Here is a 13,234-nt window from a genome sequence, read left to right on the forward strand (position 1 = left end):
TCTGTCCGCTGCATGGGCCGCCCCAGCCGCCCTTCCTGGTCCTGCACTCCCTGTGCCCTCCTCCATCTTGCCAAGGGGGTGGGTGGGCACATGACTAGGTGGCCGATTCCCACCACTTATCTCGGGGACCGGACATTCCAGCGGGCACTGCCCCCATGTCTGCTGTGAGCACTAGTGGCGGCGGGAGCCAGCGCCAGGCAAACTGGACGGAGGCTGAGAGAGTGCTGCTTTTTGGGCTCGTGGTGGAGAATGCAGAGGTCGCCCTGAGCACGAACAGGGGCGCCTCGTCCCGGTCTTGACGACGGGCATTCTGGCAGATGGCAGCTGAGAGGGTCTCAGCCGTGGGCAACGCGCCCCGCACTGCTCACTCCACAATGAAGCGCTGGAATGATTCTTTCGGGCCCACGCGCAAACGAGTGCGCCTCCTCATGTCTCAGGGGGTTCCTTATGAGCGGGCCCTCGACGAGGGGCTCCCAGGCCCAGAGGCGGTCATGCGAGCGGTCATCCCGGAGGCGGTGGTGGGCGGCCTGGGCGTCGAGGTCCTGCCCGGTTAGTATTTGTGGATTCAGGGAGGCGAGGGGGGGGAGGGAGAGCATGGATCGTGGCGCATGTGTGACAGGGCCTCTCCCGTGGGTAAGCACAGCCCCTGAGGGTCCGGACCCAAGCCAGGCGGAGGCAGAGGCAGCAGGGTCAGTGCCCCTCCTGGCAGAGAGCGGGTCCCAGGAACAGGCAGCCCTTCCACCGCCGCAGCAAGCCCCTGCTGCCAGTGACGAGGAGCCTCAACCGGGCCCGTCGGGGGGCATGGATCCGGAGCATGGTATGTATCTGTGGCCCTGCTGCTGGTGGGGCCAGGGACCGGCTTGGCCACGGGCCTCGGCCATGCATCCCAGGCCCCTCGTGGCGCCAGCTGGTCTCGAGGGGGGCTGTGCCCGCGGCTGAGATGGGTGTGCCTGGCCCGGCTCAGTGACCTGTGGTGGCCCATGTCGGGCCACTGCTCTTCCTTCCCTGGGCCCTCTTCTCACCCACGTCTCTCTCCGGCAGGGACCATGCGCCTGGAGATAGAAGGGGATGTGATTGCCCAGCTGCGCGAGCTGCCACCCTCCAGGAGGACCTCTGCGGCCGGAACGGCTCTCCTGCAGTCGCTCGACTTCCCTGTGTCGGTGGAGGGTGACGGTGGCCCTGGGACTCCGCTGGTTCAGGACACCTTGTCGACAGAGCCGTTCAAGGAGCCATCCCAGGCTGCAGCCCCCTCCCCTCCAGCCCCCCCACTCCCGGGTGCCATGGGCCGTGTGCGGGAAGGACCTGGCTCCGCCTCTGACAGGGAGGGGCCCATGGAGGGGGTCCTTCCAGGCGCACGGGCTCGCGGCCCCCGCCCTGCCCAGCGGCTTCCCCCGACACTGGCCGCGATGTGGGTGGCGATCGAGAGGGAGCGGCTAGAGGTGCACGCCGCATGGGAGGAGGCGAACAACCGAGGGTGGGAGTTCATGGCCGCGGTACTGGAGGTAGGAGAGGGGCTCCGCGCCTCTCAAGCCCGTGCCAAAGCCCTGCTCGGGCGCCTCGTCACCATCCTGGACCCGCCGGCCCCGCCCGCTGCAGCAGCTCCACCTGCCCCAGAGGCGCCCCTTCCTCGGGCCCAGTTGCATGCAAGGGGCCGGGCCCATGGACGGCCAAGGGGGTCTGGCCGCCGGCCTCGCCGATGAGCCCCGCTGCCACCTTCCGGGGGGTGGGGTGTTCTGCTGGACAGGCGGGGCTGCAGCCCAGGGTGTAATACAGCTGCTGGAGACAAGGGGGAAGGGTCCTGGGGGGCGGGGGCAGCGAAGCGGGGCTTGGCCGCGTGACCTGGTCGCCACAGCCGGGAAGGCTGGGTGGAGGGGCAGCTGCTTCTGACCATGCACTCGCACAGGCGCCGGACGGCGCAGGGGGCGACCGGGGGGGCGGCTGGCAAGGCAGCGCCCGGGCCGTCGACGGGCCCCTGGCTGCCTGTCCTTCCAAATGGGCTCTGCCCAGCCCAGCCTCTCCATGGTCCCTCGACACCCACCCTCTCCTACATGCCTCCCCTTCCTCACGTCTGCTGGGGGAGGTGGGATGGTATAATAATAAAGACTGATTTCTGTGCAATGGGTGTCTGTGGTCTTTGCCTTGGGATGGGGACGGGGGCAGGCCCGCTGTGTCTGCCTCTTGGTGGCAGCCTCAGGCCAACCCTCCCCTTCGGCGCGACTTGGTGGCTGTTCCCTACTGCCGGGACTGGCTGCTGCCCTGGATTCCTCATGGCAGGGCGCCTGGCAGTCCCATGCCAACCTCTCTGGACGCGGCCGCCACGGACTTGGCGCTGCATTGGGCAAATGAGGGAGAGGCTCCTCAGACCACGCCCACCCCTCTCCTTCCCGACTGCGAGCCCCGCCCAACGCACGAGCCGGGGTGGTCTGCCGGCATGGGCGCGATTTGCCTGCTGCTCTGGGGCCTGGCCGGGATCGCGTGCTGCCCATTGGCTGCGCCTATCCTGGCCCCTCCCCCTGCTGCTTGTGGGGAACAGCACCCTTTGGCTGTGCCCGGCGGTGTCCGCGCATCAGGCCCGCCCACAACGCTTTCTGGTTCTCCCAATTTGCATCTCTGCGCTGCTGCCAGGGCTGGCGCCGCTGCACTTTGCTGGAACAGGATATGGCCTGGCGGCGCCACTGCTCCATCTGTGCAGGCACGCCGGCGTTGGGGCCGGCCATAGGACTGCGCAGTAAGTATGAATTTTTATTTAGGAGGTATCTAATAAATGGAAATTTTTGATTTGAATCAGTGGTTATCAAGCGGTTATTCTTAAGTGAATTAAACTGGCACATATAATACCTTTGATAACTATGATACAGCCTCCCTAAAATCATTTTTTAAATTGAAACTTTCGAACTATTCAACAGATTGGAATGGATTCAACCACTGTGCTCACCAACATTTAATGCCTTCCTCCAACCTAAGAGGCTGTTCCATTGGAGGAAGAATCATTTAAATTGGAGGAAGTCTCCCAACTTTGCTGAGCAGAGCAGCTGCCTCTATCCCAATAACCTGAAAGCATTTAAGAGTGCCTATCTGGGAAATTACTGTTACACTGTCTGCATGAAAAATATATTCAATGAAATAATTTAAAACTGTAAGATTTCAACTCATTTCACCAAAATCTGAATGAAACTGATGGCAAGTCAATGTGATGTCGTTAAAATCCTGATTCTATTTGAGATCTATCAGATAATTTATTTGCTACACAAAAATGAACACATAGTTAAAAGAAAAATATGTAATGGAATTTCCTGTATTGTTATTGCTGCCAAGTGTCACATAATGATGTTCTATCATTAATCAAATGTCACATTAAATCCATAAGACAAATATACTCCTTTTCATCAGCTTTTGTTAAGCAAAGATCCATACATTAGAACATTTTTGGAAGCCTGCTTTATTCCTTTCCAGACTTGGAATGCTCTCAGTCATAAAACTATGTCAGTGATACTAGAATTTATGGCTGTAACCAAAAATATGGACATGCAAAAGACAGGAAGTGATTTGACAATATGAAAAATATTTAGTTCTACCACAAACAGGGATATCAGATTTCACAGAAATTGTAAATTCTGTGGTTTCAAAAGGAAAAGTATAATACTGTCTATTACTTGTCCCCCTTCTTTCTAAATTTCAGCATGAGTAGAGCAAAACTCAAGCCTACTTAAATTTGGTTACTGTCTTCAGAAGCATCAGAGCTCGATTTGTAAGCCCACATAAGAGGCTTCTTAATGGATTATGGGCTTGCCAGCCACAAATCCCATAAAGAGGCCAGTAAAAGAATTACGCAGACTACAGGTCACTGACAGTTCTACAGTAGCAAAGAGCCTTGTGGCACCTTAAAGACAAATGCATCACAAGAAACTATTGTTTTGGCTGCAACAAACTGTTAATTTTCAAAAAAAATTAAATTAAAAACTTACCATATCTGTGCTAAAACTGGTTGAGGTAATCCAGACTGGAAAAAAAAGTTCCTAGCTTGATCTCCTGTAAAGAAGGAGGTAATTTTTCCAGTAAGAGCCATAAAGAACTGGATAATAACAAGTATCGGCAGTTATATCATGCTTTTAGAGTTAAAGTGCTCCATACACATTTTCTGAACAATCTTTACAATAACCATATAAGTAGGTCAATTTTATTACCTCTATCTGGCAGGCAGTGGACAGTGATGCCTAAGGTGTGTTCATGCTAAAGGCAAGGTATGAATTGGTTACTTGATAGTTCACAGATCAACTTCTTAGGGCCAAACTACACATTACGTTTAACATGTGCAGTAGGACACTAGCAGCAAATTTCTTGGTGCAACTCAGTTTAGAAACACTGCAGGGATCTGATTCTGGTGGAAACTGTAGCACAAAGGGAGGAAGCGCTCCTACCTTTCTCTCCTGCATTATTTTCCCCGCCTGAAACCACCTCAGGGAGTTCATTTACCATGCAGAGGGGCTGCACATTCAGGCATTCAGTGCACATGAAGCCCTGAGGGGAAAAGTAACACCCTCCTGGGACCCTTTTGGATTGGGAAAACAGTGTACCAAGGCATGGGGAGACAGGCCCTCCTACCCCTGCAGCATGGTACCAACAGAGTCAGGCCTTTGCAGTGTTCTAACAAATTGCTATAACAAAATTACAGCCACCAAAGTCTCTCTGGCAATCACTTGTAAAATGTAACATGTTGCTTGGACCTTAGCCACTATGCTATACTAGCTGAAAGAACAAAACCATACAGTCACAATAATATAGCATTCTAATAACAATTTATTACCACTGATACATTTCTTCAGATTCTGAAATACACACGATTACAAACCGAAACACCTGTACTTTAGTCAATAGGAAATGCACACTACATTAACATCAGCTTTGACAGAAGAAAGGGAAACAGATGGTTCCTGCTTCCTAGTCCATTTTAATGGCTATCATTTACTGGAATTATGCCTTGTAAAGCAAGGAAACAAAACACTTTCTCCACAGGATATATCTTTACTAACCAACAAATAAATGACACAGATTTCCATACTTTTTAGAAAACAAATGTAATTTCAAAACTTCTGTCAGCCGAAGATGTATGGCTAACATGCAAAGTAGCAGAGAATAAGGCAACATTTGAACATATAAATTTGTTATATTCCAGGAGAAATCTTCAGTTTACCTGGCCATCTAATAAAAAAATCTAAATCTTTAGTTCTTCATGTGGACAAATAATTAGTTAAGGAGATGCCATATTAAAATAAATGAAGTACAGACCAGTTTGTTTAAATTCTTTCTAGACCATCTCCCAATTAAAGTTCAAGGAAGTTCACAAAAACAAACACAAATAAAACTCAACAAAAAAACCATTAATAAAATAGAAATGCAAGTGCAAACCCAGACTAAAATCCTAAAAAGGAGCAACTAAAAGCCAGGAAAGAAACCACTAAACCTGCAATACTGAAACCTTATGGAGCCCTGTGGCGAAGAGTGGTAAGCTGCAGTACTGCAGCCCAAGCTCTGCTCATGACTAGGGCTGTGCACGGGTGACCGATTCGGAATACCCCCAAATCCAAAGTGGCTTCGGGTTTCCGGAATTGCTTCGGTATGCTCTGTGAAGATTTGGAGCATACTGAAGCGAGGGGGGAAAACTCCCCACCACCACCCACCACCCTCCCTGAGGCAACCCCTCTACCCCTCATCCCCCTGGGGAGACCCCTCCACCCCCCACCCAACCCTGGGGAGATCCCTCCAACCCCCACCCATTTACCTGGTGGCAGGAGGGTTATCAGCTGGGCAGTGGACTGCTGCCACAGTGGCAGCGGCAGCACAAGGCTGTGCAGCCTGGAGCCAGCCGGCTCCTCTGCCACCGCACCGCCGCCCGAGCCTGTGGGGTAGTGGGGAAGGCTGGAGCTGCCTCCTCCGGCCCTTCCTGCCCCTCAAAGGGCCGTGGTGCACCAATGCCGTGGCAGCCATTGGAGGAGCAGGAAAGGCTTTCTCTGCCTCCTCCAGCCCTTCCTGCCCCTCAAAGGGCTGCGGCAGAAGAGCCGGCATGGAGCCACTGCAAGGTAGGTGGGGGGGAGGTGGGGGGGTGATGTTTAAAGGGCCCCACCACTGCTTGCAAGCAGTGGCACGGCCCTTTAAACAAGCCCCGAAGCTTTCCGAAGCATTTCCGAATGCTTTGCTTCGGTATTCCGAAGCGGGATCAGCAATACTAAAGCTTGCTGAATCGGGTCCGCTTTGGGTATCTTTACGCGAAGTGAAACCCGAATAGCACAGCCCTACTCACAACCTGAGTTTGATGCTGGCAGAAGACAGGTTCAAGTAACCAGCTCAAGGTTGACTCAGTCTTCCATCCTTCTGAGGTCAGTAAAATGAGTACCCAGTTTCCTGGGGGTAAAGGTTAGATGACTGGGGAAGGCAATGGCAATTGTGATGGGCTAGGCATCCCAAGAAAACGTCGTGATGTGACATCCCCCCATGATGGAAAAAAGTTTTTAATTTGATCCCCTTATGTGGGGCAATCAACAGCCTCAGAATGAAATTTTTCCCATGCGCCATAAGTGAATAAGCCTAGAAAGAAGCTTATTTCCCTGACTCTGCTGTACATTCTGCCTCTTTGCCTTCCAATAAATACTGAAGAGGCACACATAGATAGGTAAAAAGTGCTATTGACATTGGCCTTCTGAGTACATGCCAATAATTGTTTATTCAGTGCATACAATATAGCAAGCCATTTTCTTAAGGACAAAAAAAAATCCAGAGGGAGACTCAAAGCACTTTTTATTGGGGGGGGGGGTTGTCCCTGAGATGATAAATCAGGAACCTTGACGGCCTCATATGGTATAATTCTGGAGGTGATGGGCTACGCACTAGCTCATTCTCTCATTTCAATAGGTTTTCATTTTTGACAAGTGTATCTTTGCAACCGCATGGCTACATGCATGTCTAGACTTCTTCTCCTCTTCTTAGGTCTTAAAACACTAGTTGGTTGTCACTTGGGTACATGGACCTGGGCTGGCGCATCTACTGTTTTCCCCTGAGAAGCATCAAATTACATGGCTGTGGAATGGAAATTATATAAAAGAACACATTACCAGTAATAAATCCAGACACTGGTTTCAAACTGTGGAACTGCTGATCATGCTTAGCTCTCTCATCTACAGTTACTGCCCAGATGTCAAGGTTGCCTATTTATAGGGAAGAAATTGATAAAACAAAAGGAAGCTTTATTACTGAATAATCACTAATATTCACAGTATGTTTATATTCTACAACACAACCCAATTTGAAAACATTTCTTCCATCCTGAAAGGAGCTTAGACAGCTCCTTGAGATCCAAGGCATTCTGAAAGCCTGGCAGTTGTGCAAGAGTTATAGATAAGACTGTTTTGTGAAGGTCCTCATTGTAGATCTGCCCATATAGGCAGGTGATGCCCTGAGGTACAAACAACACAAACAGAGTGTGCTGGCTGAAGGGTCAGCAACTGCCACATTACCAGTAGCAGCAATACATTTTACTCTAACAATGAGCAGGAACAACTCTAGTATACTCTAGTTGTAAGACCAGCAAGTTATTTTTTTTAAAGGCTGCCAACAGAGCATTGAGGCAGAAACGGGCCTTTGGACACTTACCGTGAAGGGTCCTTCTCCTCTGAGGTCAGGAGGACATCCTGGGTGCTTTCCCACCATCCTATCGGGGAGGCAGGAAGTTTATTTTTCTTCCCCTTCCTGTAGTGTATGGATGGGAACACCCCCTCAGGGCTCATTTCGGGAGATTCCCCTCAGCAGTCCTTGTCTAAATAGAACTATCCTATAACAGTAAAAAGATGAAAAAACTTCCAAAACAAAGAACTGTTAGTCAACTTTATAAGTAAGAAAAGACACAAGGTGACTAGAACCCTATTAGAACCATCAGGTAAACAGTCAGGTAAACAGAAAGTAGTAGAAGTAGAGTCAGGGCGAAGACCTTGGGAGGGCAGGATGTCCTCCTGACCTCAGAGGAGAAGGACCCTTCACGGTAAGTGTCCAAAGGCCCGTTCTCCCTCTGAGGTGGAGGACATCCTGGGTGCTCCCAAAGCAGTCCCCAGAAATTCAGGGTGGGATGAGGTCTTCGTCTCCTATTATATGTTGAAACACTCTTTGGCCGAATGCTGCATCAGCCAATGCATAGGTGTGCAGGTGGTAATGCTTGATAAAGGTCGACCACGTAGCCGCCTTGCAGATGTCTTTCACAGAGGCGCTTCTTCTTAAGGCCGCATTAGTTGCCACACTCCTGGCCGAATGGGCAGTAATCCCGTCCGGGACTTCCATCTTGAGAGCCTTGTATGCCTCCCTGATGCAGGCCTTGACGCTGCAGGCTATGGCCGAAGGAGGCATGTGTTGTCCCAACCTAGGGTTTGAAATGTTAATGAACAAGGAATCCGTCCTTCGTATGGGTTCTGTTCTAATAATGTAGGTTTTTATCGTTCTCCTGACATCTAAGTTATGCCAGTCCCGCTCTCTTGGGTGTTTTGGATCTGGACAAAAGGATGGGAGATTAATTTCCTGTTCCCGATGAAACCTTGAGAAGGCTTTGGGCAGGAAGGTTGGGTCTGTCCTTAATACTACTTTATCTTTATGAAAGATATACAGGTCTGGTCTCACCGAGAGAGCCCCTAACTCAGATACACATCGTGCCGAAGTAACTGCTACAAGGAAGATGGCCTTTAGCTTTAGCCATCTTAGGGAAATGTCCTTTATCGGCTCAAATGGATGTTTAGTGAGCGCTGAAAGAACCACGTGAAGACGCCATGTCGGGAAACGATGTACCGCAGGAGGGCTCAACAGGGTTGCTCCCCGAAGAAACCGTCTAATGTGAGGGTGCGCCACTATGGGTGTCTTTCCCACTCTTGGGACGATTGAGCTGATGGCAGCCACTTGTTTCCTCAAAGTGGCTGGTTTTAGTCCTCTATCGATACCCTCCTGGAGGAATCCCAAAATGACTGTTGTCGATGGAGTAAGCGGTTCCACTTTCTTGTGACGACACCAGCGTACGTAAGCTTTCCATGTGGAGTTGTAAATTCTTTGAGTAGACATTCTTCTGGAGGCTAGAATAGTATTCACAACCTGAGAGGTGTATTCTGTCTGGATGAGCGCTCTCCGTTCAATCTCCATCCGGTCAAGGACCACCATTCCAGATTCGGATGCCATATTGGTCCCTGGTGAAGGAGATCTGGTCGCACTGGTAGGTGAAATGGAGGGCATTCTGAAAGGAGGAGTAGGGTCAAAAACCAGGGTCTCCTCGGCCAGTAGGGCGCCACCAGGATCACGCTGGCTTCTTGCTCCTGTATCTTTCGGAGCACTTTCGGAAGTACTGGTAGAGGCGGGAAGGCATATAAGAGTCCCCTGGGCCAGATCGATGTTAGTGCATCTGTGCCCTCCACCTCCTGATGGAAATATCTGGTGAAGTATCTTGACACCTGATGGTTTAGGGGAGACGCAAACAGATCTACAATTGGATCGCCGAAATGGGCCGTGATGAGTGTGAACGTCTCCTTGTTGATTGACCATTCTCCCGGGTGTAATGTCTCCCGACTGAGCCAGTCTGCTTGGACATTGCAGGAACCCTTTATGTGTTCCGCCTGTAGCAAAAGAAGATGGTTCTCCGCCCAGGAGATGATACTGTTCGCTTCTCTCTGGAGTCGGGAGGACTTGGACCCCCCCTGTCTGTTGATATAAGTTTTTGCTGCCACGTTGTCTGTGCGTATGAGTATGTGCAACAGGGGAGTCTGGCGGTTGAAATGGATCAGAGCCAAGTATATAGCTCTCATCTCCAGCACATTGATTGGTAACGTCCGTTCGTTCAGGGACCAGGTTCCCTGAACTGGGATTTCGTTCATTGTTGCTCCCCAACCGGACAGGCTGGCGTCCATAAAGATTTGCATGTATCGAAGGGTAAGAAAGCTCTTGCCCTGTCTGAGTTTGTCCCCACGTGTCCACCACAGGAGACTGTCCTTGACATCGCGAGGTACCTGCACCTTGCTTCTGTGCTATCTGGAATTGGTATGGCCTCAGCAGAGCTTGTAGCAGCCTGGAATGAAAACGTCCCCAATAGACAGCTTCTGAGTTGGCCACGAGGAGTCCCAGTAGTTTGGTGAGTTCCATGATCAGCGAACGTCGTTGTTTGATGACAATTAGAGCCATGCGTTTGGTCTGTTATCTTTTCCTCTGGACGGTTGAAGATGCCTTCTTGCGTATCTATGATCAATCCTAGATGCTCCAGTCTCTGAGATGGTTGCAGAGAACACTTGATCCTGTTGATGAGGAACCCGTGTCTCTCTAGAAACTGGATTGTCATCTGAGTGTCTTTGATGGAGGAGGCTCTTGACTCTGATCTGATCAGGATGTCGTCGAGATACGGATGAATCTGGAGTCCCTTCTCCCGAAGCCTGACAATTGGAACGATGAGGAGTTTCGTAAAGACCCTTGGAGCCATTGCAAGACCGAAGGGCATCGCGCGGAACTGAAAATGTAGGTCTCCGACGCAGAACCTGAGAAAGCAACGATGTGACACGGCTATCGGAACATGGAGATATGCTTCCGTCAGGTCGATTGATGTCATATAATCTCCCTGGCGTAGAGCCTCTGTGATGGATCGAAGTGTCTCCATCCTGAAACGTCAGATCTTGATGAAGCGATTCACATACTTTAGATCTAGTATGGATCTCCAATCGCCGTTCCTCTTCGGAACAGTGAAGAAAATCAAGTAGACGCCTGTCCCGCTTTCGTTCGGAGGGACTGGTTCCACTGCTCTGTTGTTGAAAAGATGTTGAATGGCTTTGACTGTAATCGCACATCTGGTCGGGTCCTTCTTGAGTGGAGAGACCAGAAATCTTTCCAGTGGGTGAGAGACAAACTCTATTAAATAGCTAGAGGAGACGATTTCCAAGGCCCAGGCATTCGCCTGGGATTGCATCCAGGTCTGCTGGAAAAGAAGCAGTCTCCCTCCCACCGGAGCGTCCTTCGAGTCAGGGTTTCTGACCTTTGTCCTCCGCATCAGGTCTGTAGTTACGGCCTCCTAACTGCTTGTGCGGCCTGTTCCCAAAGTTCCCCTTGCGGCTTTGGGGTCTCTGGAAGCTCCATGATCGTTTTGTGTCCTGTCGAGGTCTAGGAAGAGTGTGGCTCGTCCTGAAGGATAGAAATTGGAAGGAACGTCTATTGTTCCATCTCAAGGACCTAGGTAGAGCTCTCTTTTTGTCCTTTGTTTCCACCAGGATCTTATCAAGGTGGTCTCCAAACAGCTTTTTTCCTTGATACGGGTAGGAGGTCAAGTTCACTTTTGACTGGATGTCCGCTGGCCACACTCTGATCCACAGAAGACGTCTTGCTACCGTAGTGGAAGCCATCGCTCTCGAACAGAAGGACAGTGCATCTAAGGTGGCATCGGCAGTGAAGGTGCTGGCTTTTAATATCCTATTAGCTCCTTCTAGTAAGTGTTTGTTATTTTCTGGTAATAGCTCGATCACTCTCCTGATCCATACCACTGAAGCTCTAGCCACCATTGATGCTATGGCTGAGGCCTTGATAGCTATAGCTGTCGCCTCGTGCACTCTTTTCAATGCTCTCTCTCCCTTCTTGTCTATGCTGTCCTTGATGACCCCTTGGCCATCTTCAGAAAGAAGACCTTGGGACTGTAGAGCTGCCACCGGTGTGTCTATGGCTGGCACCTGTAAAAGCTCGTTAGCAAATCTGGGGAGAGAGTAAAGTTTCTTAACAGCATTAGGGACATGTTTACACATAGTTGGCGTAGCCCATTCTGCTTTGAGTTGTCACTCATAATATTCAGGGAAGGGGAAGACCTTAGTTTTCTCTTCTGACCTAGGAAAAAATTCTTTGTTTCCCTTGGGTCTTGTTTTAGAGCCCCCTGGGGTTGGCTCGTCCTCCTCCCCCCTCTTGGATTCTTGCAAGTCCAATGCAGCCAATGTTTTGTTTAGAAGATATTGGTAATCTTCTGCATGGAATAGTCTATTGGGCTGATCCTGGACCGAGGATTCCTCCTCATCCTCTTCATCAGGAAGGAAATCCCCCATATCAGAGTCCTCACTAGGTGAGGGCTCGTCTTCCAGCCACCCTGTGGTTCTGTCTACGTTTCCATTAGAGAGGGTCTTCCTTGCTGCCTTGGTAGGCCAGGGCCCACTACGACTCTGTACCCCCTGTGACTCATTAGAGCTTCTGTGGCTAGGGGCCTGTGGTGGCTGAGGCGGACTGGCATTACAAAGGGCCAGAATTTCCTTCCTCATTGTCTGCCTGAAAAAGGACACAAACTCAGGAGGCATCGCACGAGGGACAGCACTTACTTGGCACTCCAGACCCTCATTGTTACCTCTGCGCTGTTCCGTAATTCGCTTCGTCTGCAAATCTCCCACCGGGAGATTGGGAAGCACGTCCTGTTGTTTCGGCGGGAAATCGCTCTCCGCGCCTGCTGTTGCCGCCAAAATGGAGTCCCGCTCTTCTGCGCTGCACTCGGCCGTCCGGCTGTGGCGCGCTGGACTCTTCGGCTCCCTCTGTGGCAGACGGGGCCGTTTTCTGGAGGGCTCTGGCTCGGCTTCTTCCTCTCCGGTGGTCTTCTCGCCGGGGAGCCGCATAGCCTTAGAAGACATGCCGGTGCCGGCTGGGCTTGTTCCCGCTATCGGTAAGACAGCTCCTTGGGAACGGCCCGCCCTTTCCATAAAACTTTCTTCAGAGTCCGATGACTCCACTGAAAACATTTCTCTTCTTTCCTTCCTCGCCATCAGGGAGAGGGAGAAGAAGAGTAGGAGAGGAGGGACAGTCAGATAAAGGAGGGAAGGCAAGAAGTCAGAAGGAAAGTAGAGATTAGTGGAAAGAGATTAGAAAAGGTAGCAGAGCTAGCCTATAGTGATCTGCTCTCCCTGGAGGCAGGAAAAGAACTGAGCCCTGAGGGGGTGTTCCCATCCATACACTACAGGAAGGGGAAGAAAAATAAACTTCCTGCCTCCCTGATAGGATGGTGGGAAAGCACCCAGGATGTCCTTCGCCTCAGAGGGAGAACTACTTCTTCCAAAATAACCATTGGGTTGCATCCTGCACCAAGATGCAGCATCAAAATCATGGGTTGTTGAAGAACCACCACCATGTAACCTCTGAAAATTTCCCTCGACAGAGGGTATGAAAGGGGCACAGCTATGTTGTTATAAAGTTGCCAGCAAGAAAGCTGAATATCACA

The 13,234-nt window shown here is 50.8% G+C and overlaps 1 protein-coding gene across 3 annotated transcripts in view; it reads right to left on the minus strand.

Annotated features, from left to right (window-relative positions):
* The window catches only part of ITSN1 (intersectin 1), a 152,995-nt gene that overhangs the window by 114,523 nt on the left and 25,238 nt on the right, over positions 1-13,234 (minus strand). For all 3 annotated transcript variants that reach the window (XM_054973365.1, XM_054973363.1, XM_054973364.1), the window contains exons 3-4: positions 7,107-7,199; positions 3,966-4,029 (exon numbers count right to left, since the gene is read on the minus strand). In XM_054973365.1, the coding sequence (XP_054829340.1) occupies positions 3,966-4,029; positions 7,107-7,199 (157 nt within the window). The remainder of the gene's footprint in view (positions 1-3,965; positions 4,030-7,106; positions 7,200-13,234) is intronic.

Source organism: Eublepharis macularius, chromosome 3 (genome assembly GCF_028583425.1).
Source record: "Eublepharis macularius isolate TG4126 chromosome 3, MPM_Emac_v1.0, whole genome shotgun sequence".
Lineage (NCBI taxonomy): Eukaryota > Metazoa > Chordata > Lepidosauria > Squamata > Eublepharidae > Eublepharis > Eublepharis macularius.